Here is a 22,324-nt window from a genome sequence, read left to right as displayed (position 1 = left end):
AGGAATTTCTGCTTGGCAACTGAGTGTAGTGTAATGAAACGTTATAAACAGAAGATAACGTATCATCACAGATGAAGCCAGTGGAAGCCACATTGTAACACAAGGCTGTAATTAGTGTAAGATATCATAAATATTAAACTGTGTTTAATATTTAAACCTGTTCTTTTATTACTTTTTCCATCACATTTTCTTTCACTTCTTCACTGAAATAACAAAAACTATTTGGCATTAAGCATAAAATTGGGAATAATCTATCAAATAAATCTGTCAAATCTTATCTTTTTGTGTTACTGCTTGCGTTTTGAAAATTCCACTGAGATTGTTGCACACTAAATGTAAAAGTTTAGGACGCCCTGCTTTTACACACGCTGTGTCCCTGTTTGAGCTTTTTAATGAAAAACAGCCGCCACTCCACGAACCTTTAATTTGAAAAGCTTGTTTTCTTCTGGAACCGGAAGCAATTGTACGTTGACCCAGAAGTGGTTCCCGTTGGTGGGACGGTGGAAGACTTTCGTAAACCTGGCGCTGGATTTTTTTTTTCTGCATAGTGGGGGGGAGAAAAAAACACTGGTACTGAATAACTGAAGTCATCTTTTTGGAAGCGCTGGCGTGAAGGAGAGCAGCTCGGTAAGTCGAACACGCAGAGAAAAGAGAAACTAGCTCAGCAGTTGCTAACAGTGTTAGCTAACGTTGGTGATCGTGTCAAATTTCCCCGACGACAGCGGCTGTAAACAACACCGCTCCGGATTTGAGAACACGTTGTGGGGATTAGGTGCTTTGGACTGCGAATTGGGGTTTGCTAACATTTCACACACGGTGGCCATCAGCATGTTGGCGCCGTCGTTAGCTTTGAGTAATCACGCTAGCTAGCAGATTCTGTGATGATGCTCTTGGCCCGGTTGGTTTTCCCCCTGAGTCTGGTTCACTTTCGGCTTGTTAACCCCTGTACCAGATGTGACTGTGGCCGCCTTCGACCATGAGTAACAGTCACCCACTGCGTCCACTGGCCTCCGTCTCGGAGATCGACCACGTCCACCTACTGTCGGAGCAGCTTGGAGCCCTGGTTCTCGGCGAGGAGTACAGCGATGTCACCTTCGTCGTGGAGGGGAAACGTTTCCCGGCGCACCGGGTCATTCTGGCAGCTCGCTGTCACTACTTTAGGTAACTAAACATTTACAGTCAACTTTCTTATTTTCTCTCTCACCCTGCTTGTCATTTTCAAAACCCCGTCGTTAAATACTTGTAGGCAAAAATTGGGCTAATTACAATTATTGCTTTATGAAGTGAAACTTGATAATGAAATGGAAAAATAGACTCAAGCATGACAATCTGTGACATGCAAATGCCTCATGCATAGATAAGGTGTGTGGGGGGTTGTTATCTGTTCTGCAGTTTGAGCACACGACTAGACTGTATTTACTAAACCTCCTTTGTGAATTGTTGTATAGGGGTTGAGATGTTCTACTTTGGGCCCGTATAGTGGCCAGTGGCACAGGAGGAGGAAACACAACATTTTGTTTGCAGTCAGTCAATAAAATGAAACTGAAAAGAAGTGGGTTTTTGTAACAGGACAAGAAGCCTCATGGCAGATCCAGTTGTGCAGGGTAAGTTGAATTATCAGTTGGTTTAAGTTGATTTATCAGTTGGATGGCCCAGTAATCGACTGACCTTGTTCAACTTGAGCATTTGTGTGGAGGGGGCAGGGTGCATATCAGCCAGTGTGCACTAGCGTAAATCAACATTAATAAACCCAGTGTAAGCTAACAAAATGCCCACTGATTACAATCCCTCCAATACAAAATTATAATTGAGAGGAATCATAAATCCATCTGTCTATTATCTGCACCCCTTCAGCTGTTAAGGGCAGCAAGTGTGCTGGCTTTAAGCGGCCCTTGGGCAAGCAGCAGGGTACACAGTGGTCAGGTTGCCAGTTTGCCTGTCGACCAGTCTCTCAGTTGGTTGTCCGCAGCTAAACACTTGCATGAGCAAGACTTTGTGAAGTTTTTTTAGGATCTTTATGGACACTCACTAAAAGTATAAACACTACTCCTGTCTTCCTTAGGGCCTTGCTGTACGGTGGGATGAAAGAGTCGCAGCCCCAGGCTGAAGTATGTTTGAAGGAGACGCGGGCGGAAGCTTTCTCGATGCTGCTACATTACCTGTACACGGGCCGGGCTAGTCTCAGCTCTGCCCGGGAAGAGTTGCTGCTAGACTTTCTGGGCTTGGCTCACCGCTATGGCCTACAGCCACTGGAGGACTCCACGTCCGAGTTTCTCCGCACTATCCTGCACACAAACAACGTCTGCCTGGTTTTTGACGTGGCCAGCCTATACTCTCTGAGCGTGCTTAGTGCTGCCTGCTGCTCCTACATGGACCGACACGCACCTGAAGTGTTGAATTCTGATGGTTTCCTCATGCTTTCCAAGGTGAGTGGTGGTAGGAATATTGAATATTTGTGTATGAGCAATGTTATGAGGTCTAAAATCAAAAAGTCCATCCAAAAACACTCATTTGAGAAGTTGTATATTTGAAGATTGAATAAAATACCTATTTGCAGACTGCTCTGCTGACTGTGGTCACACGGGATTCGTTTGCTGCCAGTGAGAAGGAGATCTTTCTGGCCTTGTGTCGCTGGTGTCGGCAGCACGGAGAGGGGGCTGAGACTCAGGAAGTGATGTCGGCAGTGCGGCTGCCGCTCATGACCCTGACAGAGATGCTCAATGTGGTGCGACCATCTGGCCTCGTGACCCCGGATGACCTGCTGGATGCCATCAAGACTCGCTCTGAGAGCCGCAACATGGACCTCAACTACAGGGGAATGCTCAGTTAGTCGTCTTCGTTCTTTATATGTTCACCATTTATTATGAATATGAATTGCTCTAAACATGGAATCCCAACGTAATAGATATATTTTTTAATCTATATTGTGTTTGTTAAATAAATTCATTAGCGCTTTCATTCATGTGCTCCTTCATGGGTTTCAGTTCCAGAGGAGAACATCGCCACCATGAAGTACGGATCTCAGGTGGTAAAAGGGGAATTGAAGTCAGCTCTGCTTGACGGAGACACCCAGAACTACGACCTGGACCACGGCTTCTCCAGACATCCCATCGAGGAGGACGGCAGATCTGGGATCCAGGTCAAACTGGGACAGCCCTCCATTATAAACCACATCCGTCTATTACTGTGGGACAGAGACAGCCGGTAAGACTAGTTTGTTACCCTGCTGGAAAAGTACCAAACTACCATAGCACAATTTCATCAGACATGTGTGGCATCATTTGCTTCTCTTAGTTAAATATTTAAATGTTTGACTGTAATAGTGACTGACCGATGTTCAACTATGTTGGCAAAGTAGTATGAGAGTAAGTATGAGAGTTTATTTGCTCATTTGTGTGCGAGTTCTGTTCCAAAATAATAAACAGTAATTTGTGATACCATAAATATACCTACAGAACATATTTGGGGGCTTCTCTTTTTAAAAGTACAGCATTTGTGTCGTATTTGTATACTGATTTCAAATGCCATACTTGATTTATTTCTTTTTTTATTTTAGGTCTTATTCCTACTACATCGAGGTATCTATGGATGAGCTGGATTGGGTGCGTGTTGTGGACCATTCCAAGTATCTCTGCCGTTCTTGGCAGAATCTGTACTTTCCACCACGAGTTTGCAGGTAAGTTAATCCAAACCGTTTGGCTCCCCCTTCTGTGACATCAATAGTTCCATTCCTCGGCCCAAACTGTGGTGGAAAAGTTTCACCCTGCCTGTTTACAAGAAAACCTGGGCTCATATGTCTCAAACGCGTGTACTCACAAGTAGTTCAACATATTTTGCCATCCTGACATCTTGTAAAGCTGGAGATGTTGGTTGCAGAAGGAGTCAAAGCAACATCTGATTCCATCTCTGTTATGTTTGCCAAGCGTCAAGGGCTTGGTTCTTGGAGGAAAGGTTTGCTTTGACCTGGTGTACACAGTAATTAGTGCTTTGAGGCCGTTCACAATAGTTAATTTAACCAATTATGGTGATATTTGCTTAGCACCATGGAAGGACGTGTATTTTCATTTTAGGCATATTCATTTTAGGCTTTCTGCATTTGAATAGCTTTAAACACTTCAGATTAGGAGTAATGTGTTGTAGAGATGCCTAGCGAGGATTCTAGAAAGCTGGTTTAGTTAATACACGGAGTTTGATACTAAGCCAGGTTTTCCTGAACACACCCTGACTGTCTAGTCTGAATAATCTCTGTTTCATCCTGCTGAGGCTAAAAAAGCTGAGACATGCTCAGTCATTTTCTTATTCATTCAAAACTTTAGAGTAAAGAAATTTTAATTGGGACCTTATCCACGCTGTCATTGGGTGAGATGCAGACTACACCTTGAACAAGTCACCATTCTATCTCAGGGCTAACACACACACACACACACTCACATTCACACCTACAGCCAATGTAGAGTCACCAGTTAACCTGACATACATGTCTTTGGACTGTGGGAGGAAACCGGAGAACCCAGAAAAAACCCACACAAGCACGATGAGAACATGCAAACTCCTCACACAAATGCAGCAGCCAGCAGGTAGATTGAAACCAGGGACCTTGTAGCTTTGAGGCAGCAGTGCTAAGCACTTCTCCACTGTTCTTCCAGGCATCACTTTTCTTCAGATGACTCCACAGCAGTATTTTTTTTTTCATATTTAAAACATTTTTTAACATTTTTTAACTTCTTCGTCTTTGGAGCTCATACACTACCGCTGTTTTAAAACAACATGCATTCTAACGTCATGCCAGTTTTCTAGACTATGACTAGACTATGGTTTGGTTTTCCTGCCCTCTCAGATGTGATGTTGCTCTTTGTGTCTCAGGTACATTCGCATTGTGGGAACGCACAACACAGTCAACAAGGTCTTCCATCTTGTGGCTTTTGAGTGCATGTTCACCAACTCCCCAGCCACCTTGGAGAATGGACTTGTGGGTATGTTCCTGGAATTAAATGTAAAGTCTGTGCTGATGCCAGTAGGAACACTACTCTAATGCTATAGCAATATTTAAGACTACATCCACGTTTTGTCCTTACTCCAAAGTGCTTGAAATATCTCTAATATCTCTCTGCAACCAAAAACAAAACATGTCAGTAACTCTGACCCTAATGTCTGCAGTCCCCACTGAGAATGTGGCCACCGTTGCGTCCTGTGCCAGCGTCATAGAGGGTGTGAGCCGCAGCAGAAACGCTCTGCTCAACGGCGACACACGCAACTATGACTGGGACTCTGGTTACACCTGCCATCAGCTGGGCTCTGGAGCCATTGTCATCCAGCTGGCCCAGCCCTACGCCATCGGCTCATTAAGGTAGATATAAAGCCATAAAATATTGAATTTTAAATAATGTGAAGATGTAAGTTATTTTATTCGACGAGCTACAGGTGAAAATGAAAAGCAACTTCAGCTGGATTTTGTTCTGTATGGCGTCTTTGTAATTTAGATTTCAGCTTTATTGATCTTCACAGTGCTTTATAGTCACAAATGTGGTTGCTTTAACTTGTAGAGGGAAATGACACTGCGTTTCACAGTAATTGCTGACACTTAGGTCACTTGACAAAATAAGTCACTTGTGTTTATTGTACAAATTGGTATTTTTTTTGGTTTCTGTTCAGGCTGCTGCTATGGGACTGTGATGATCGTTCGTATAGTTACTACATTGAAGCCTCCACCAATCAGCAGCAGTGGACAAAGGTGGTTGACCGCACCAGGATGCCGTGTCGGTGAGGCTCATGTTTGCTTCCTTTAGTCCCACTACTCTTCGTGCCATCTTTCAGAACAGTTGGAAGCAGCACCTTATGTTTGATAGTGTGTGAGTTAAAAACTAAGGGCATTTCTTTTCAGTGCACCACTGGAATAGGGATCCAGCATCAGCCTCAGTGCCACATAAAGTGCCATTTGTTTACTGCTTAAACCATTGTTCCAAACTGCACTTGTAGATCTTGCTTTATCATTGTAGTTTTCCAGAAAAGGTTTTAGGCCCCTTTGCGTTTTAATTGACAGAACCATTAACTTTAAATCAGCAAAGGAAGTTTCAGATCCTACACATTTTATTAAAAAATATTTTGTCATTAAATTGGCACCTTGAGCTACCAGTTCCTCTCAAAGGAAACAGAATGTCCAGTCTCCTGGAGGAGATGGCTTCTTAAAGAACTACAAGTAGTCTTTGTTTTTGACAGATTTGTGCTTAATTAACTGTTGCACTTGTAGGTAGGAGAATATTTAAGCAACAGAAAATGTGAGTTGTAATATCAAACGGTTACTAAACACTTTTTTAAAACGCTTCGTACAATAAACAGATCATATTCTGAATTGCTTTGGTTTTTTTTCTCTTGCAGATCATGGCAGACCTTGAAGTTTGATAAGCAGCCTGCTTCTTTTATCCGTATTGTTGGTACTCACAACACTGCTAATGAGGTGAAAACAGTTTACTGTGTTACTTCTTTAATTCTACTGGACACACAGAATCATACATTTGTTAGTCAATTTGTTGTAATAGGAGCTAGAAGGGCCGATATTTAATGGAACCATGCTCCATCAGGAAGTTGTATATGCTTGAGCCAGTGTATAGCGCTTTCCAGACAAATAATGAGTTTTCATATCTAGCTGGGCTAATAGAAGAATAACAGCATCCTAACTGATAGTGGCTCGTTATCGTTACGGACATAATGAGTAGCTATTGAAATAAACTGGTGTCTCCTGTTAATGTTTGACTGCGACCTCTCTGCAGGTGTTCCATTGTGTTCATTTTGAGTGTCCAGCCCAGCTGGACACAGAGATCACTGAAGGCAGTCCGGGCCTGGACTCGTCTGATCCTGGGGTTGCCTTCCAGCAGCCGCGTCCCCAGCGACCGTCGCGCACACACAGCCTACTTCCCTCACAGCCTTCTTCCTCCTCCTCGTCGTCCTCCCAGTCCCATCATTAAAACTCGCCTTGCACCCTTGTTGGATGGTGGTGAGAGGAAGGGAGACATCAGATTGCCATTTTGCACAGCCTCCATCATCCACACTGCACTGCTACAATGCTGCTAAGGGCGATCGTCTCACTGTCAAAACCCCTTGTCCTTCTGTCATAAGTGCAACATTAGACACTGGTGTATCTGTAGCAGTAGCATTTAGGGCTCCGGTGTTCCCAGTTTTGAAACTGAAAGTTAGGTGTTACATTCACTAGCTCATACATTTAGATGAAGGTAGTTTTTAGCTTCTAAGACTCAAGTTTTATCCCTTAAAATCATCAAAGAATCTTGCAGGAATCTTTACTCCATCAAAGAGGAGGCACACACTGACGTGGTTATACTGTACCACCAAAGAAACGTAAGACCAGGCAGGGTGGGAGGGTGTTGCTACCTGAATTTTACAAGTTAATATTTCCACAGAAATGGATTTTATCCTTAAGCTATTTTTTTAAGAAACGGTCTTAAAACTTTACGACTTTACTTACTTTTCATACCATCTAGCCAAAAGAGTAGAAGTCAAGTATTTTTCAAAAGTTTGGAATTAAATTCATCACTGGTTTGCCAAAGCTGTGGAGATAATGTACTCTGTGGCGTTTGTATGCAAATAGCACATAATCCAATTATGCATTTGCATATCACGAAAAGCTGTTGAGTATTTGTAGATGCTTTCACACACGAAGGAAAGTCTTGTGAACTAAAATGATCTTTATTCGGTGTGACTTTTTTGATAGTTAAAATTCATACCTCAAGAAAAAAAACCTCACTAAAACTAGATTTATTTCAGTGTTTTACTTTGCCATTTAAGCACTTGGATAGCTTAGCACAAATGATTGGGGAAATCAATTAAGTTGTTACAAATTGGGGCTGAGAGACTCGGACCAAATTATTTATGCACTAAGGCTGCTGGGGAAAAAAGTTTATATACAGTACAAGTACACATATGACTAGCTACTATTGGCACTTTATTTTACTCAAGTATATGGAAATAAAGGTTGCAGCTTGGGTCTCCTGACTGAAGTACAGTACTGTAGTGCTAGATTTGGTATCTTTCTGTTTGTATGTTAATTTAAAAACCTCCTTACACTTGGAGCTTTTAGGTTTTGAAGACGTTTTACTTTGTGTGTATTTTTGGGAGGTTTGCTTTTAAGTTAAGCTATCAGTGATGTGGTTCATGTTTGTTTCCTTTTGTGTGCTGATGTTGCACTTTGGAGTCGTCTTTTTGAAACTTATGCTATAAACCTTTTGTTTCATGTCCCATTATCAGAAGAACCCAATGATGTTTCTATAAGCCTTCTTTAGTCGTCCCTATTTACAGTTTAGAAGAATACTTATTAGCTGGATAAAGTCTTCCTTATTAAGAACTAACCTGTTCAGGTCGGTTTCTAAAATAGAGATACACTCCCTGTCCTAACTTTATGTATGTGTATAATTTTACTTAATATATATCTTGGTTTTGACCACTGATGTGAGTGCATTTCACTGCCTCTTGTTCAATGCATTGTTTGTGAAAAATGTGATTATTGAAATAGCTGACATTATTAATTGCTGTGAAGGGTCACGACTGTGTGCTTGGCTGAATCGCATCTGTTAAACACGGTAGTGCAATTTGACAAAAGCAATACAGTGATCTCTATCTTCACTTTGGTCTTGAGAGCTTCTGTTACAGACCAGCCGTGGCGTTTGGTCAGTCAATATGTATTCTTCATGCTCTGGGCGCTGATGCCCTCCGGGGTCTTTGTGTAAAACTGCCCACGAGGCTGTTCAATTGTCAGGAAACTTGTCATGTTGAGCTTCAAATACCATTTTGTTTTCCTTGTTTCTGTTGCTCAGATAATTGCTTTGTTTGTTTGTAGGAAAAGAACCCAAAGGTGTGGGATAAAAGAAAAAAACAAAACAAAAGTGATAGAGTATACCCATCGATATAAACAGCAGAGTACCTCTTTTTACAAATGAGAATTCTATGGAAGCTGTTGTAGCTTTGTGGAGTTTTCATCTAATGCAATAACAGATCAAAGGTCTAATTTGTTATCCAGCATTTTCGCAAGCATAGTGGCCAAATGTTAACCGACTCCAGACCTACTTTAAGCCTCCAGGTTCATCATGTGGCCTTTGGTTTCATTTTAGTAAAGCATGTGTTTGGTTACTCTGTATCTACCACTCACGACATTATATAAAATGACATTGCATATGTTATCACCAGATCTTGTGGTTACATGTCTAATATTCATAACTGTGTTTATCTGATTTAGTCACTACCCTTGACAACCATGCTACTGAACACTTCAGTCTTTGAGCTTCTTGTTTTGACTTATTCTCACTACTTGCATCACTTTTTAAAAAAAGAACAAATCTTGAAAGGAAAGCAAAACCAAGACATTTTTAGCGACTAGCTTATGACGACGTAGAAAATAAGCAACCTTTTTGTTTTCAACTTTGAAATGTGAGAGTGAGACCCAGTAACAAACTATTTGATAAATGTAGTTTGGAAAACAGGAACTACCACAAACACTAACAGTTACCCACCGCCTATATATTCAATCTAGGGCAATGTAGATGTTAATTAAATCAGCTGAGATCAAGCTACTTCCTCATCTTTGTAAAGATGCTGTTGAATGCCAACGACACGTGAGGTCACATTGTAAGAGTCACTGTTAGCCGTTTTAAAAGCATTACATATAAGCCAGGCCGCGTTGTAAGAACAGATTATGCTGTGATGCAGTGCAAATGAAGTTGATTTAGTTTTCTTGTATTGATTACACACGTCTTAGCGGAGCTAAGTCCTCACTGTAATCAGGTAAAAACGGATTACAGTGAAGCCCGTGATCAAAGGAAGTCGAACGCTTCTATACTGTCACCGCGCGCTCACTTTACGTAAACACAGAGATTTAAATATGTAACTTTGTAATAATTCGAGGCTGTTAATTGTCCTGTATTGGATTTGCGCGTCTGTTCATAGCACCTTCATCATTTCTGTCAAGCAATATTGACATTTCTGGTTTGATGGACGCGTTTCCGGCCCAGCGTATTTCGGACTAGCGACGTGTGAATAGGGGTGGTCCACAGCTGTTAGGAGGGGAAGGCCTTGCTCAGTCTATTTATTTCTTCTTTCTTCGCACCCACCCACCTATTTAACATCGCCATAATTGTATTTTACGTGTTTAGATGGGCAGCAGGCGACTTTTCTGGCCGTTTTAGTGTCGAGTAAAACACCGGGACGCCCCCCTCTTTTCGTTTGTCGGTCGTAACTTCCGAACGTCCAGCTGATTGCTTTGAGTGCCGTTCAATTATTCCAGTTCAAACTGAGCTGTTTTGTTTGAGTCAGCCGAGGCTTGGTGCGGCCCAAACGGACCGACGAAGACACTTTCTTCCACCGATTTGTGGACGCTAAAGGCAGGAGGACATTAATCTTTTTTTATTTTATTTAATTTTTTTTGCGCGACGCGACGGTGGATCGTTTTTCTCACTGGAACGACCAGGCCCCGGACTCATCCCCAGCCTCGCGTTTCCATATCGGTTTTTTGTTGGAAGTCATGGGAGACACTAGTGAACGAAGCAAGCCTCCGAGTCTACCTCCCCGGTGTCCCTGTGGGTTTTGGGGGTAAGTGGTCGAACTAGTATAAACTAGATTAAAAGCTTTTAATCTCGAAGCAAATGATAAATCCCCATAAAATCTGCTCCTCGGGTTCGACTAGTCCAAACCCATTGTTGTTGTTCTGTTGTACAGGCCGAGGGTGGGGGGTTGGGAAGTTGGCTAATAAATAAGCTCCTAGCTTGAAAACTAGCTAAATGTTCGCTCGTTTCTTGGCTCGCAATTGGACTTTTCGACGCTGCTAACACATGACCATGAGTTTAAAGCCTACTACACCGTGTTGTAAGCCAATTTGTGGACCCAGGAGATGACGTACCCGGGGGAGAGAACATGATTTATCGCCAGCAGGTTCCTTTTCGAAACATGCGTTGTTTTCCCGAGTTACCTCGAAGAGGGAACGTATCAAGCGGCTGACACGTTCCTTTGGACTCCCCCTCAAGCTAACCAGGGGTCAAACACCTGTTCCGGAGTTCTTTTACAGCCGTTTTTCCCTTCGGTCTTGTCGGGCGGTGGATGTGTGTTGCATACCGGATGTGATTCACTGGTGTCGCTTGTGTTGACCCAGAGAAAAATGCTTGCAAGTAACCTTTAATCGATATAACACAGGCGCTAACACATGACTCACTACTTCGCCCTGTACGGGTGTAAGTGGCGCTGGGAAAAAGCAGATTACTGTCAGCTCATTACTGAGGACAATGGACGCACTATAAGCCCCTGTGATACGTGCCTCACACTAAGATTAGTGTTTTCATACTTTTGTAGGAAATATTGCATTTCTCTCGTATCATTGTCATAAATCACATTTGATTGCCTTCATTTTGTGGCGTCCAGAAAGCCCACCTGTCAATGTCAGGTGTCACAAATGGCAGCACAGTGTTCCCTGCCTGCCCCGGCTCAGAATAACACCTGGCCTGGGGGCTGCTGGGCTGGCTGGGCTGTCCTGACCCACACAGGCTCTTCCCACACGTGACTGAAACCCAAGGCCACTTACAAAGATCTTTAAATAAGGTTACAGGATGGCTTTGCAGCCCCTTATCACATCAAAAATAATGATACGAGTGCACTTTTTTATGGTTTAAGCAGTATCGCTGTTAGTTTAAGGTTGCGTCTACCTGCTGGTCCCAATACTTGTTTTTTGTGCCTTGGTGTAAAATCTATTGGTTATGTGAAAATTATTTAGCGATTTTGCAGCAACTTAATTTTTTGTCAGGGCTCAAACTTTAAAAAAAATAACCTTACAGCCAGGTTTAGACAAGAGTGTGTGTGTGTGTGTGTGTGATAATGTGCAGTTTTTAATTCCAGCCAGTGACTGCTCCAGTCAATTGTATTGATTAATTTCTCCTCTTTGGGTGAAGCTGAGCTAATCAGTGAAATAGCTGGGCTGAAATGGCACCTGAGGACGTTTTGTACTGTGGAGCAGAGTGGCCTGTGCCCATACCTGATTTTAGACCATTACCTCATGTCCCGTATGGAGAATGAAAAGAATCTTAGTAGCATTTTCAGTATGTTCAACAGTCGTGAAATAAACTTCTGGCTGGATGGAAAAGTATGTAGCGGAACACTAAACTTAATGAAGTCTTTAAATGTCTGTATTGACGCTTCATATCAGCTGACACAGTATAAGTCAACACTGGTACAGGCTGAATGCAGTTGGCTAATATGTGACCATATATCTGCAGAGAATGGCATGTAAATATTCACAGCTCCCTCTTTAAGCGTTCAAGGTGAATGGCTCGCGTTTTGTGTGTGTTGTCTTATCTGTGTTTGTGTTTTTTCCACTCTGTATGCTGCTATCTGATGGACCACATGTGTTCGAGCACTTCAGCACCATATTCCGCTTGGTTAAAGCCAGTATTGCAAAAAACATCAAGAAAGTTTCGTCAGCCTTAGTTAAAAACTAGCGGCCAGTTCAGATGTTATCTTTAAAATAAATGATTGCACGAGATCTCCTTAGCATACTGTAAAGTGCAAATGTCCATTGATCTTCTCTAAAACTGTATTTGGCACCAAATCGCAGACCCTTCAACCTTCGATGCTGAAGGGTCAGCATGACTCAAAGTCAGTGGAAAGACTATTTGAACAGGGTTTCTTGAAGCCAAACTTTTTTAAGTTACATGTTGGACTTCAGATAAACCGAAACAAGCAAATAAAGAAAGTCTGATGGAATAAATGAGATGCTGTTAATAAATCAATTTAGAGTAACTACATAGCAGATCAGAGGGCAAGATGCCAAATACTAAGCAAAGACTTGCTGTAACAGACTTTTACTTAACTGTCCAAACATTTAACTAATTTATATTGTATAAAGCAACTACTACTAAGTAGCTATAAAATTGTGCTCTTTATTTATTAGCTGTTGACTTTTTAACAGAGCAAAGAGTGGATTTCAGGTACGTGCTGATGTTTTTAAGTCGGATCATACAGGGCTTTTTGTCGCTGTGAAATGACACATGTAACTTTTACAAAAACCCAACCAACTGGTACAAAATGCAGCCTTTGAGGCCTCGTCTGCTCAGCTTTTGCTGACGTTAAGTCAGTGTTTGATTCAGCCCCCCTTCGTGAAAGTGGAGAGGTAGAAGACCACTTTTTCCTGTAATATAAATACAGCAAAATATGTCAATGACAGCCCCGGGGGTCCTAACCAAAGTCTAATCAGTAGTTTCGTCGTCCTAAAAAATCTTATCCATCTATAGAGCTTGAGATATTTTGTCGAAACGTGTGCAGTAACACTTTACAGGTGGAAAAACCTTCTTGGCAAAAGGTCTGTGCAGGCTTGTTCTGTTGTTTTAGTTACATAGTTCCTGTAGGAACAATGATCTGAACACGCTACAGTGTTCCAGCTTCTGTCCTATTGACAGGCACCAGCCTAAGGTATTCTGGTGGATTGAACATTAGAGAGGTCCAGAAAGTGAGGGACTGACAGAATATAACCTGTGGGGAAGGCGCCACCAAGAAAAGGCAGAGAGATGTGTTTCTAAAAGGATCGTTTTCAAGATGGAAATCACTAGAGGCCAGTCCCTGTTAAATTCTCCTGGAACCTGGCTCACGCTGCAGTCTTAACTGATTCCAGTGACTTTCAGGCAGCTCTGGGCTTTTATAGGACGTAACTCTGAAAGTAAAACCCATGACACATTCATCCCCTCTGCTTTGGGGGCACCCAGAAGCATTTTGAGCATAGGGTAGAAAAACCTCAAAGGTTTGGGGGCCACATCGTGGGGCATCAAAGGGGAAGTCAGAATCCCACCTCACACCTGTGTTCATATCCATACAGAACTAACCTCTATAGAGCATCACTTTTAACACACAGGCTCCCTCCTCCCTCGCAGTCTCTCTCTCTTTGACTGAATGCTAGTTCCAATCACCGTGTTATTCATTCAGTTCAGCTCATTTAGTAGGTAATGTTAGCACCACCGAACATTACATTCACTGCCTTTATGTCGTTTCTCGTTACTTTGCATTATGTCAGAATTTAAGGCTTTGATTTAAAAAGACTTGTTCAGGCTGCGCATCTTTCAGCACCACGAAGTCGTGGAGAGCGGCAAGAAGAGAAACGCCTTTTTTTATTTTTTTATTTCCCTCTCCACATTAATCCGTCCTCATGTGGAATAAGTAACAACACAAGTGGCACCAATGAAGTCTCATCTGTTGGGAAAATTGGAGCATACAACACATTATAATTGTACATTCAAGAATGGTTATATTGCATTTGGTGTAGCAGTGTTGTTGTGCTGTCTCCTAGGGGGGCAACGTTTGGGAACCACAGTTTTCTGGCATCTCAGCTTGACGGACTGGATGTTGACATCTTTAACTGCCTTGTGTCAATCTCAGCAGTACACAGTATGACGACGGTGCCAGGCAGATGGAATTCAGGCTTTTTGTTTTCAAAAATTGTTAGTATTCACTCAGGTTACCAAGTGGTTTTCACTTGAGCTAAGCCCAATGTGAAGAACAAAACCTTATCTTACGTTGTCTGACTGAGGAAATGACCACCTGCGCCGCTTGTTGCACAGAACTAGCTTGAGAAAAATACACTTTTAAACAATAGGAAAACATTAAAATAATTACAATCATTAAAAAGGTCGCACTGTTCCTGTTCCTGTTACTGCACATTACATTTATGGTGACACAAAAGCCTGCTTGCCAGAATGACAAACCAAAGCAAAAAAAGGTTCCTGAAATGAAATCTTAGGAGAGATTATGAAAGATGTTATGGTTGGCACTCAGCATGTGATCTGTCATTTGAGATACTGAAAAAGAAATAGTGTTTGTTATCAAAGCAGTGCCATATTTCAGAATTTGCCTTTGTCTTCTGAAGTTGTTTGTATATGGAAACAGCAGTTGTGTTGTGTTTATTCCAGAAATATGCACGATGTCATTTCAAGCATTACATGCTTCCTTTCTGTACAGTTTCTAATTTTGTAAACTAATTTTTGCCGTCCTCCATTTTAATTGTAGTTTAATATTTAATGCAGTGATTGTCTTGAAATTAAAACAACTACTAGCGGTTTTTAAGGGAAGATGCTTGCATTTTTCCTAATTACACTCACGTTTACACCCTCTTCTCTCTCCCCAGGTCCAGTAAAACCATGAACCTCTGCTCTAAATGTTTTGCTGGTGAGTTTACTCAACACAAAATATTTATTTAATTGCAATAATGATAAACTAGCTAAATAAGATCAAATGGCCATTGTAAGTTAGTTTAAACGTGCATATCATGCCACAGCAAAGGGCTTTAGAAGCATTACACACAGCTCTCTCTCTTCTGTGTAACAGTGTGTAAAACTATCCTAGGTTTAAATGTAGTCAAATAAAACAACCTGCACAGCAGAGTAAGCATTATTACCTTCATGGTTTCCCTTTTCCCCCGAAATTGCTCTCTAAAGTCATACTGGTGAAGAAATATTTGAAATCAGCTGCCCAAATTCTGTTTCCTGAAAAATGTCTCTCTTGTTTACTGGCAGACTGCCATCTGTCATTTTGTCATCAGTTTTCTTATGCTAAAATGTAGTTTGTCTGCCCTTACTGGGTGGGGACATGACCTAAAGGTGCAGTGGTAAGCCGACAACACTTTGCTGCGCAGGTGTCTGTCATCGGTGCACTTATACATACACTTCTAATGTAACTTAATCTAACGTTATAATACACAACGTGAACAAAAACACAGGAAACCTGCATCATTTGCCTTGAGTGGTTCACCTGTGGTTTGTTCCTCAGCTACAGAGCTGATCCCTGATTGGCCATATTTATGCATGCTTCTGAGATGAATGTATTAAAGCCAGAGCTATATAATTTTATGTTTATGATTTCCAAGTCTTTCTCTTTTGGAAGGCACTGCTCTTTACGTGGCAGCCGTGGACACAGCCAGCTGCAGTCCTAGGCGAGGTGTCCCAGCTGATTTCAGTTAGCAAGGACATGTAAATGATGCATCTGCTATTTGGAGAAAAATGTCAGGTCAAAGTTAAAAAGTTACCTGTTAAATAGGATGAGGTTTCTTTATGTTAAACAGTAAACTTAAAGTTACTTTTTATATAGAGTTCCTGTGTTTTACTGTGAGAAACAGATGTACGTTTGGAAAACTGACACAATTCTTGTTGCAAACCCCCCTTAAAAATGTAGACGCTGTGTTTTTCCAAAATGTGACAAGTGTCTGACAAGAAAAAGTGTCCAATTAAAGTTTGAAAATGTCAAGGTGCACATGATTGATTTTTTTTTTTCCAAAGACTTCCCTGATTGTGTTTGGGAAGATGGGTTGAGGATACATTGCAGCCCTGTCGGTGGCCATGGCAACCGGAGAGTATGGCAGACAGCAAGGACCTAAGGGCCCTGCTATGAGTCTGGCATCAGAGACGGCAGTAATGCTCAGAATAGACTCAATACACATGAGTACGAAGGCTGAGCCGAAGTGGGTTAGCCCACGTGTGGAGGAGAAACTAAAATCTAGGCTGACCTCCCTCACCCTCCCCGAAGGGGGAAAGAGTAAAGACAGATCGATGAAGTCTGAATTATTATTCTATAGAGAGGTCTGAAGTTCGGCTCAGTCATCCAAGGTGGTGATGTTGTTCTCTTACCCAATCACATTGGGTAACAAAGTTAACTTACAGCCAGTATCTCTGACAAAACGTGACTTTGGTGCATTTACTGTTTGGAAGACTTGAATATGTTTAACTTAAAGATCCATTTATTTTATTTCAAGGCACAAAATCTGTTATTACCATTACCAGAAGACAGAACTGTTGTACAAACCGGGAGATGGAGAAATACATGCAACTGATGTCCCTGGGTGCAACATAGCTATCAATTATTGGTTATTTTGCTGATTTGCAAATCTACAGAAGCCCAATAAGTCCTTGCTGTTGCACCCACATTTGTGATTAAATAACAGATGGTTATTTAATTCTAATATTGTCTTTCAGCGTACGTCTATATTTTGTAAAAATCATTTTCCTGGTCTTGCTGGTAGCGACTTCACTATAACTCATCGTTACAAGCGTAGTGACAACACGTTTGCCGAGCACATCTGTATTTCTGTTCTACAGACCATAAACAGGCCCATAAGTCCTGATTTGACTGTTTCTGTGTTGCCTCCTGTTCTCCTCCTCCATCTGTCTGTGTCTACTGTTTCTCTTCTGTTCTATTTTTACTTTTTTTTTTCTTTCCCTCTACTCCCTTTCTTACTGTCCTTGACCACAGACGTCCAAAAGAAGCAGCCAGGGGAGGACTGCACCACCTCCAAGCCTATCCAAAGCACTGGGAGTAGCCAATCGTCCGTTTTCAGCAGCGAGACGAGCAGTAGCAGTAGCCAATCCCTATCGTCGTCACTGCCTTCTAGCTCCGAGCAGCCGTCAACCGAAGAAGCCTCGCCCTCATTTCCCAGCACAAGGGAAGGTAAGATGGGATAACCGTGACTTCACACATGCTTTTTCTGTTTTGTGGCATTCATTTGCAGGGAAACAAAACCCGGCAGTGTAATGATGATCAGTGTTTGCAAATGGAAAAACTGTGCATGAATTTACAGTTTAAGCTGCTACGAGTTCTACATTAAATCACCTAATTAGTAAACGCAGCACTGATTGTCTGTAGCAGGCTGTATTGAAACATTGCTCTGTCTGTTCTTTGTTTTTTTTAAATCTACCGGGAGTCGCAAACACCGGAGATAAAGCTCTAACCAGATTTAGTCTGAGGGATCTGATTCATTCAGCTACTCGCACCAAGGCAGCATGATTTAATGTGAACAACTTACGAGACAAGGGAAATCATTTCATGCTGCACTTCCCCCCCAGCAATGGTCGAGCTTAAGACTACATCAGCAGTGTTTCTGGATAGACATAGTAGCGCTTCAATGTGAAAGGTTCCTTTTCATTTTGAGCAAAACACTAGTATACTGTCTCACGTGTCTTCGTTTTCATCCACAGGCGTGTCGTCCACAGAAACAGCCCAAGGCACAACCTGCACACCAACAAAACGTCCACGAGAATCGGGTACGGTCGGCCTCTCCTTGCTGCCAGTAGCTTGGTGTGACCTGCCCCAGTTTGAGTGCTAACTTTTAACACTGCTGTTTGTTTACAGCCTCAGGCCCAGAGAGCGAGGCAACGCCAGAGAAACGGCCACGGACAGACGAGAAGGAGGGGAGCGGAGAGGAGGCCCGCGGGACGCCCAAGCAGAAGAACCGTCGACGCTGCTATCGCTGCCAAACCAAACTAGAGCTGGTACAGCAGGAACTGGGCTCGTGTCGCTGTGGTCAGTAGCAACTCTTCCGTGTGGCTTTCAGTCATGTGTCGTTATGACCCAAAAGGAAGCACATGCTGCACAGTGTTATTCATTTCTCTGATGTGATTCCACCACCGTGGCTGAAAGTGTGTCTTCATGAAACTACATAAACTACTGCAGTGCAGCAGGTGCTTTATGCCAGGCTAAAGGCTAAATCTCATTTTTTAATTATTTAAGATGAATATATACTTTTGACATCAAAAACTAAAGCTGTAAAGTAAAGCTTACAGTGGTTAAAAATATTAACAGGGAAGGTTATGGATCATCACAAAGCTGTTAAACATTTAAAAATTAAACACTAAGTGCCCAATTTTGAATTATGGAAAACGGCATGTTAAAATGCATGTTCATAAACTCCTAATGATATGCACCGATACACAATCGGCCGTGTCGCAGAGGTCAACGGTCAGCAGTCTGCAGCTGCACAGCAAAATGCAGAGGATGCACTGAGTGCAGATGTGGTAGAAGTACACAAACTTAAAACTCAAGTAAAAGATTTAAAGTGGTACTTTTTAGGCCAATACTTACTTACAAGACCCATTTAGATTTTCTAACCTGGTCTGCTAGTCCTAGCTTGTCTTGGTTCCACATCTCCCTCCTGATTCCAACGCACAACTCCCAGCTCCACACAACCTGTTTTTGAGACTGGGGAAGTTTGCACGTCAATTAAAAATGTATTAACAATTTTATGTATTTTTGACTTCATATTGAACAGGGACAGTAATTCACGTCACCAAACCGTGTTTGTATGGTTATAGTTAATAATTGCTTTGGCAGTGTCAAAGCGTGAAAGAAGTGCAATTATCGGTGTCACCTATCCCTAAACCCCTTGTTTCCGTTTCCCTCCCAGGCTACGTGTTCTGCATGCTGCACCGTCTTCCTGAGCAGCATGACTGTCTGTTCGACCATCTGGGCCGCGGGCGTGAGGAGGCCGTCCTCAAGATGGTGAAGCTGGACCGCAAGGTGGGCCGCTCGTGCCAACGCATCGGGGAGGAGTGCTCCTGATTGGTCACACTGTGACCAGCCATCCAGCTTAAGATGATGCGCTTACAATGAAGAAGAAGAGGAGGAGGTGGTGGAAGGAGAACGAGGAGGAATGACAAATGGGACAAATGGGACAATGGGGGGAGGGGGGAGGGGGAGGGAATAACAGGAGGAGGGGAGGGAGCATGGTCGTAACATCCTGCATCTGACCCAACGATTCTGGATCTGAGCTTCACGCTGCCCTGTCAGTGTCCTGATTTCCAGCCCAGAGCGTCTGTTTGGGCTCAGCTCTGGACGAAGCCGCTGTTCGTTCAGTATCGCATGTTCACACACACACACACAGCCTTAACCCCACCTCCCCAATCCTCCCGGTCTTCAGAGGAAGGACCCAGCAGAGAGACGGATCCAGTCAGTCGTACATCACGCACAGCTCCGCCTTCTCGCCACGGTTTCCTCCTCCTTTGCTTTTTTTTTTTTTCTTTTCTTTCTCTCAGTACAGAAAGTAATGGATGATGAACTGTTGTAGCGTTGAGCTGAACTGATCCGTTTGGATTCTCATTCGACAGAGCATTTGTTTCATTTCCATTTCTTGGTCGCGGGTGAGGGGTCCAGCTCTATCCCACGTCCACTCCTCAGGTCGTCATCAAGGGGTTGGAGTGTCAAACCTGTAACCCTGCCTTCCTCTTCCTTCTTTTTTTTTTCCTCCTTCTAACATCTGGGGCCATGCACTGCATCACTATCCATATTCAGCTTGTGCATGGTACCAGCAACAGTGAATTTGTGCAGGTTTGAGTTAAGTTTGTAATGTGAGACAGTCTAAGGATGCTGACATTTCCTTTTTTTTTTTCTCTCTCTCTCTTCTTCTTTCGTGTGGCCGTCATGGTGATTAGCTCTGTTTTTACTGCTTAACCATGGTGTTGTGGAGGACAATACAGCCAAATCCCTGCCTCTGCTCACATGGACTGTTTGACAGTTATTCTATAAAATAATGAAACCACACTAATGGACTAGAGTCACTCTGATAAATCCTCTGTGTAGCAGACCTTTTCTTTTCCTCTCTTTCCCTTCCTGTTTTCAATTTGCTGAGTGGTACTGTTGTTCTAGATGCATAAAGGGAAACGCAACTGAATTTTTGTATTCAGATGAAAAGTTGGTCGCCAAAGTGCAGTGTATTGATTTTCAGAATCAAATACCCGATGTTCATCGGAGTGTTTCTGCAGTAGATGATCAGTCAAGTTATAAATTACTTTCCACCCTTTTAAATTGTTGTATAATTTCCTAGGTTGTGTTTTGTGGATAGTATTAGTTGTCATTTCATTGTAAATTGGAAAGGTCATAATTCTCTAAATATTATAATTTCAGGTTGCTTGTATTAGTGAGATTTCACTAAGAGTGATGGGGTTTGTCCCACGGTTTAAAACAGTGATGTCATATTGATGCACATTGGTTTAAAGGATGAGACGCGAGCAAGCGCTGGTTGATGTGGTGGTGTTATACACCCAGAGCTCAAATAAACACGAGGTTAGTGAAGTAGGACCAGCCAGAAGTGTTTAAGTCGCCACTTCAGCAAGTTAACCGACCGCAATTCGTTCCTCTCGGTCAAATATTCCTATTGATTAATTAAAACTCTTACGCAGGTGTAACTTTATGATTAAATGTAAACTTTTGAATCCCAGCAGTCCAACATTGTGTTTCTTCTTTTGCGGCCAAGGTTGTGCATCCACTGACACAGATTTACACCTGCTCCCCAGTGTCGAATGATGCATCAGCTGCTTTTGGCTGCAGAAGCAGCTTTTCAAATTAAGAGGTTTTTCCCTTTTTCCTCCTAAGGTTTTGTTTCATCACTTCCGACCCAGCTCCTTATCATCAGGCCGTGCACTCTGACTGCTTGGAGTCTGTGCTGTGCGTATTGTTCAGTTACACACCTCCTCCTCCTCCTAAAACTTTGGTTTTCTACCAAAATCAGCTTTTTGTTTGAGACAGACATTTTCTTTACATTTTAACCTTTTGTTCTTTGGATTTTTGACACACATTGTAGATGCAGGACTCTACATGAAATGTACCTTGCAGCATCACACAGTGCAATGTCGGTGACCGTTTTTCAATTTGAGACAACGTGAGCAGTACATTTCCCTTGAATGGCACTAAATTCAGAAAGCGTCTTGTGTTTGTTTGCAAAATAACTTTGATAAAAGTTGATTCAGGTGGAGCACACTTATAACCAGACACCACCTAACTATGCTAATCCTCATGCACAAGTTGTTTCTTTACCCCCGCCTCACCTCGCCCCCATCCTTCTCCAGCGACAACACAGCAAAGGATGCTGGGAGTTTGGAGAAATGTCTGGGCTGGTTCTTATTTTGACATTTTGAAATCCTCGTTCCTTTTTTTTTTTTTTTTGAGTGCTAATGAGAAATGGAAGAAGTGGAATATCTTTCTGTATCTTTTTAAAGAAAAATTATTTAACCTTATATCAGTTTGAGTTACTTACATCCTAGTATAGAGTGGCATATTTAGTTAAATGTATAAAAAAAGCAAGAACATAATTCTGTCGTATTTTCTCTTTAATTTTATCGTGTTCCATTTTCTGCTGAGGAAAATAAACTGGATTAGAGGACGTGTGTGTGTGTGTTAATGTGCGTTTCTTTTTGCCCATATTAACAATTGTTGGAAAGGGGTTTGCTCTTTAAAAAATAAACTGAATACAATAATACGAATGTGCTCGTTTTTAGCTAACAAGTCAGATGAACTTGCAGACAAGGATGAAATAGTTGGTACCATTCATCAAAAAATATATAAATCACTGAAATCAACCAACATGGATCAAACACGTGGTGAAGTGTTCAAATAAGTAAAAATACCACATTCGAAGCTTTGCATTTAGAATTTTACCTGAGCAGTAGAATTACCACATGTTGGGCTTCTACCAAATCATAAATATAACGTTGCTCTTCTCAGGTTTAATGATTATGGCCATCAGCTAAAAGCCCCA

General features: G+C 42.1%; 2 protein-coding genes across 3 annotated transcripts; both read left to right on the top strand.

Annotated features, from left to right (window-relative positions):
• The first annotated feature begins 468 nt into the window (after positions 1-468).
• btbd9 (BTB (POZ) domain containing 9) lies at positions 469-9,193 on the top strand. 2 transcript variants are annotated; one of them, XM_067481466.1, is made up of 11 exons: positions 469-627; positions 953-1,161; positions 2,063-2,426; positions 2,558-2,825; positions 2,985-3,204; positions 3,557-3,676; positions 4,864-4,973; positions 5,158-5,347; positions 5,653-5,760; positions 6,376-6,454; positions 6,768-9,193. In XM_067481466.1, the coding sequence occupies exons 2-11, from the start codon at positions 977-979 to the stop codon at positions 6,960-6,962; spliced, it is 1,839 nt and encodes a 612-aa protein (XP_067337567.1). In that variant the 5' UTR covers positions 469-627; positions 953-976; the 3' UTR covers positions 6,963-9,193. The 2 variants fall into 2 exon arrangements, with proteins under 2 accessions (XP_067337567.1, XP_067337568.1); XM_067481467.1 differs by lacking the exon at positions 469-627 and adding an exon at positions 1,570-1,604 and having other exon boundaries at positions 1,021-1,161.
• An 871-nt stretch (positions 9,194-10,064) lies between these two features.
• On the top strand, positions 10,065-22,045 carry LOC137102213 (AN1-type zinc finger protein 3-like). The gene is made up of 6 exons (XM_067481468.1): positions 10,065-10,590; positions 15,155-15,195; positions 17,272-17,466; positions 17,994-18,059; positions 18,148-18,318; positions 19,199-22,045. The coding sequence occupies exons 1-6, from the start codon at positions 10,523-10,525 to the stop codon at positions 19,351-19,353; spliced, it is 696 nt and encodes a 231-aa protein (XP_067337569.1). The 5' UTR covers positions 10,065-10,522; the 3' UTR covers positions 19,354-22,045.
• The last annotated feature ends 279 nt before the right edge of the window (positions 22,046-22,324 follow it).

This window comes from Channa argus, chromosome 17 (genome assembly GCF_033026475.1).
Source record: "Channa argus isolate prfri chromosome 17, Channa argus male v1.0, whole genome shotgun sequence".
In the NCBI taxonomy this organism is placed as follows: Eukaryota; Metazoa; Chordata; class Actinopteri; order Anabantiformes; family Channidae; genus Channa; species Channa argus.
Note: the sequence above shows the minus strand (reverse complement) of the source record. Positions and strands in the feature narration are given on the sequence as shown.

Excerpts from the sequence above, each read along its gene's own strand:
- btbd9 (XM_067481466.1), top strand. The coding sequence starts at position 977 with ATGAGTAACAGTCACCCACTGCGTCCACTGGCCTCCGTCTCGGAGATC. Across the intron at positions 1,162-2,062 it reads GCTCGCTGTCACTACTTTAG|GGCCTTGCTGTACGGTGGGA; the intron begins GTAACTAAACAT and ends TGTCTTCCTTAG. Across the intron at positions 4,974-5,157 it reads CTTGGAGAATGGACTTGTGG|TCCCCACTGAGAATGTGGCC; the intron begins GTATGTTCCTGG and ends TAATGTCTGCAG.
- LOC137102213 (XM_067481468.1), top strand. The coding sequence starts at position 10,523 with ATGGGAGACACTAGTGAACGAAGCAAGCCTCCGAGTCTACCTCCCCGG. Across the intron at positions 18,060-18,147 it reads AAAACGTCCACGAGAATCGG|CCTCAGGCCCAGAGAGCGAG; the intron begins GTACGGTCGGCC and ends GTTTGTTTACAG. Across the intron at positions 18,319-19,198 it reads ACTGGGCTCGTGTCGCTGTG|GCTACGTGTTCTGCATGCTG; the intron begins GTCAGTAGCAAC and ends TTTCCCTCCCAG.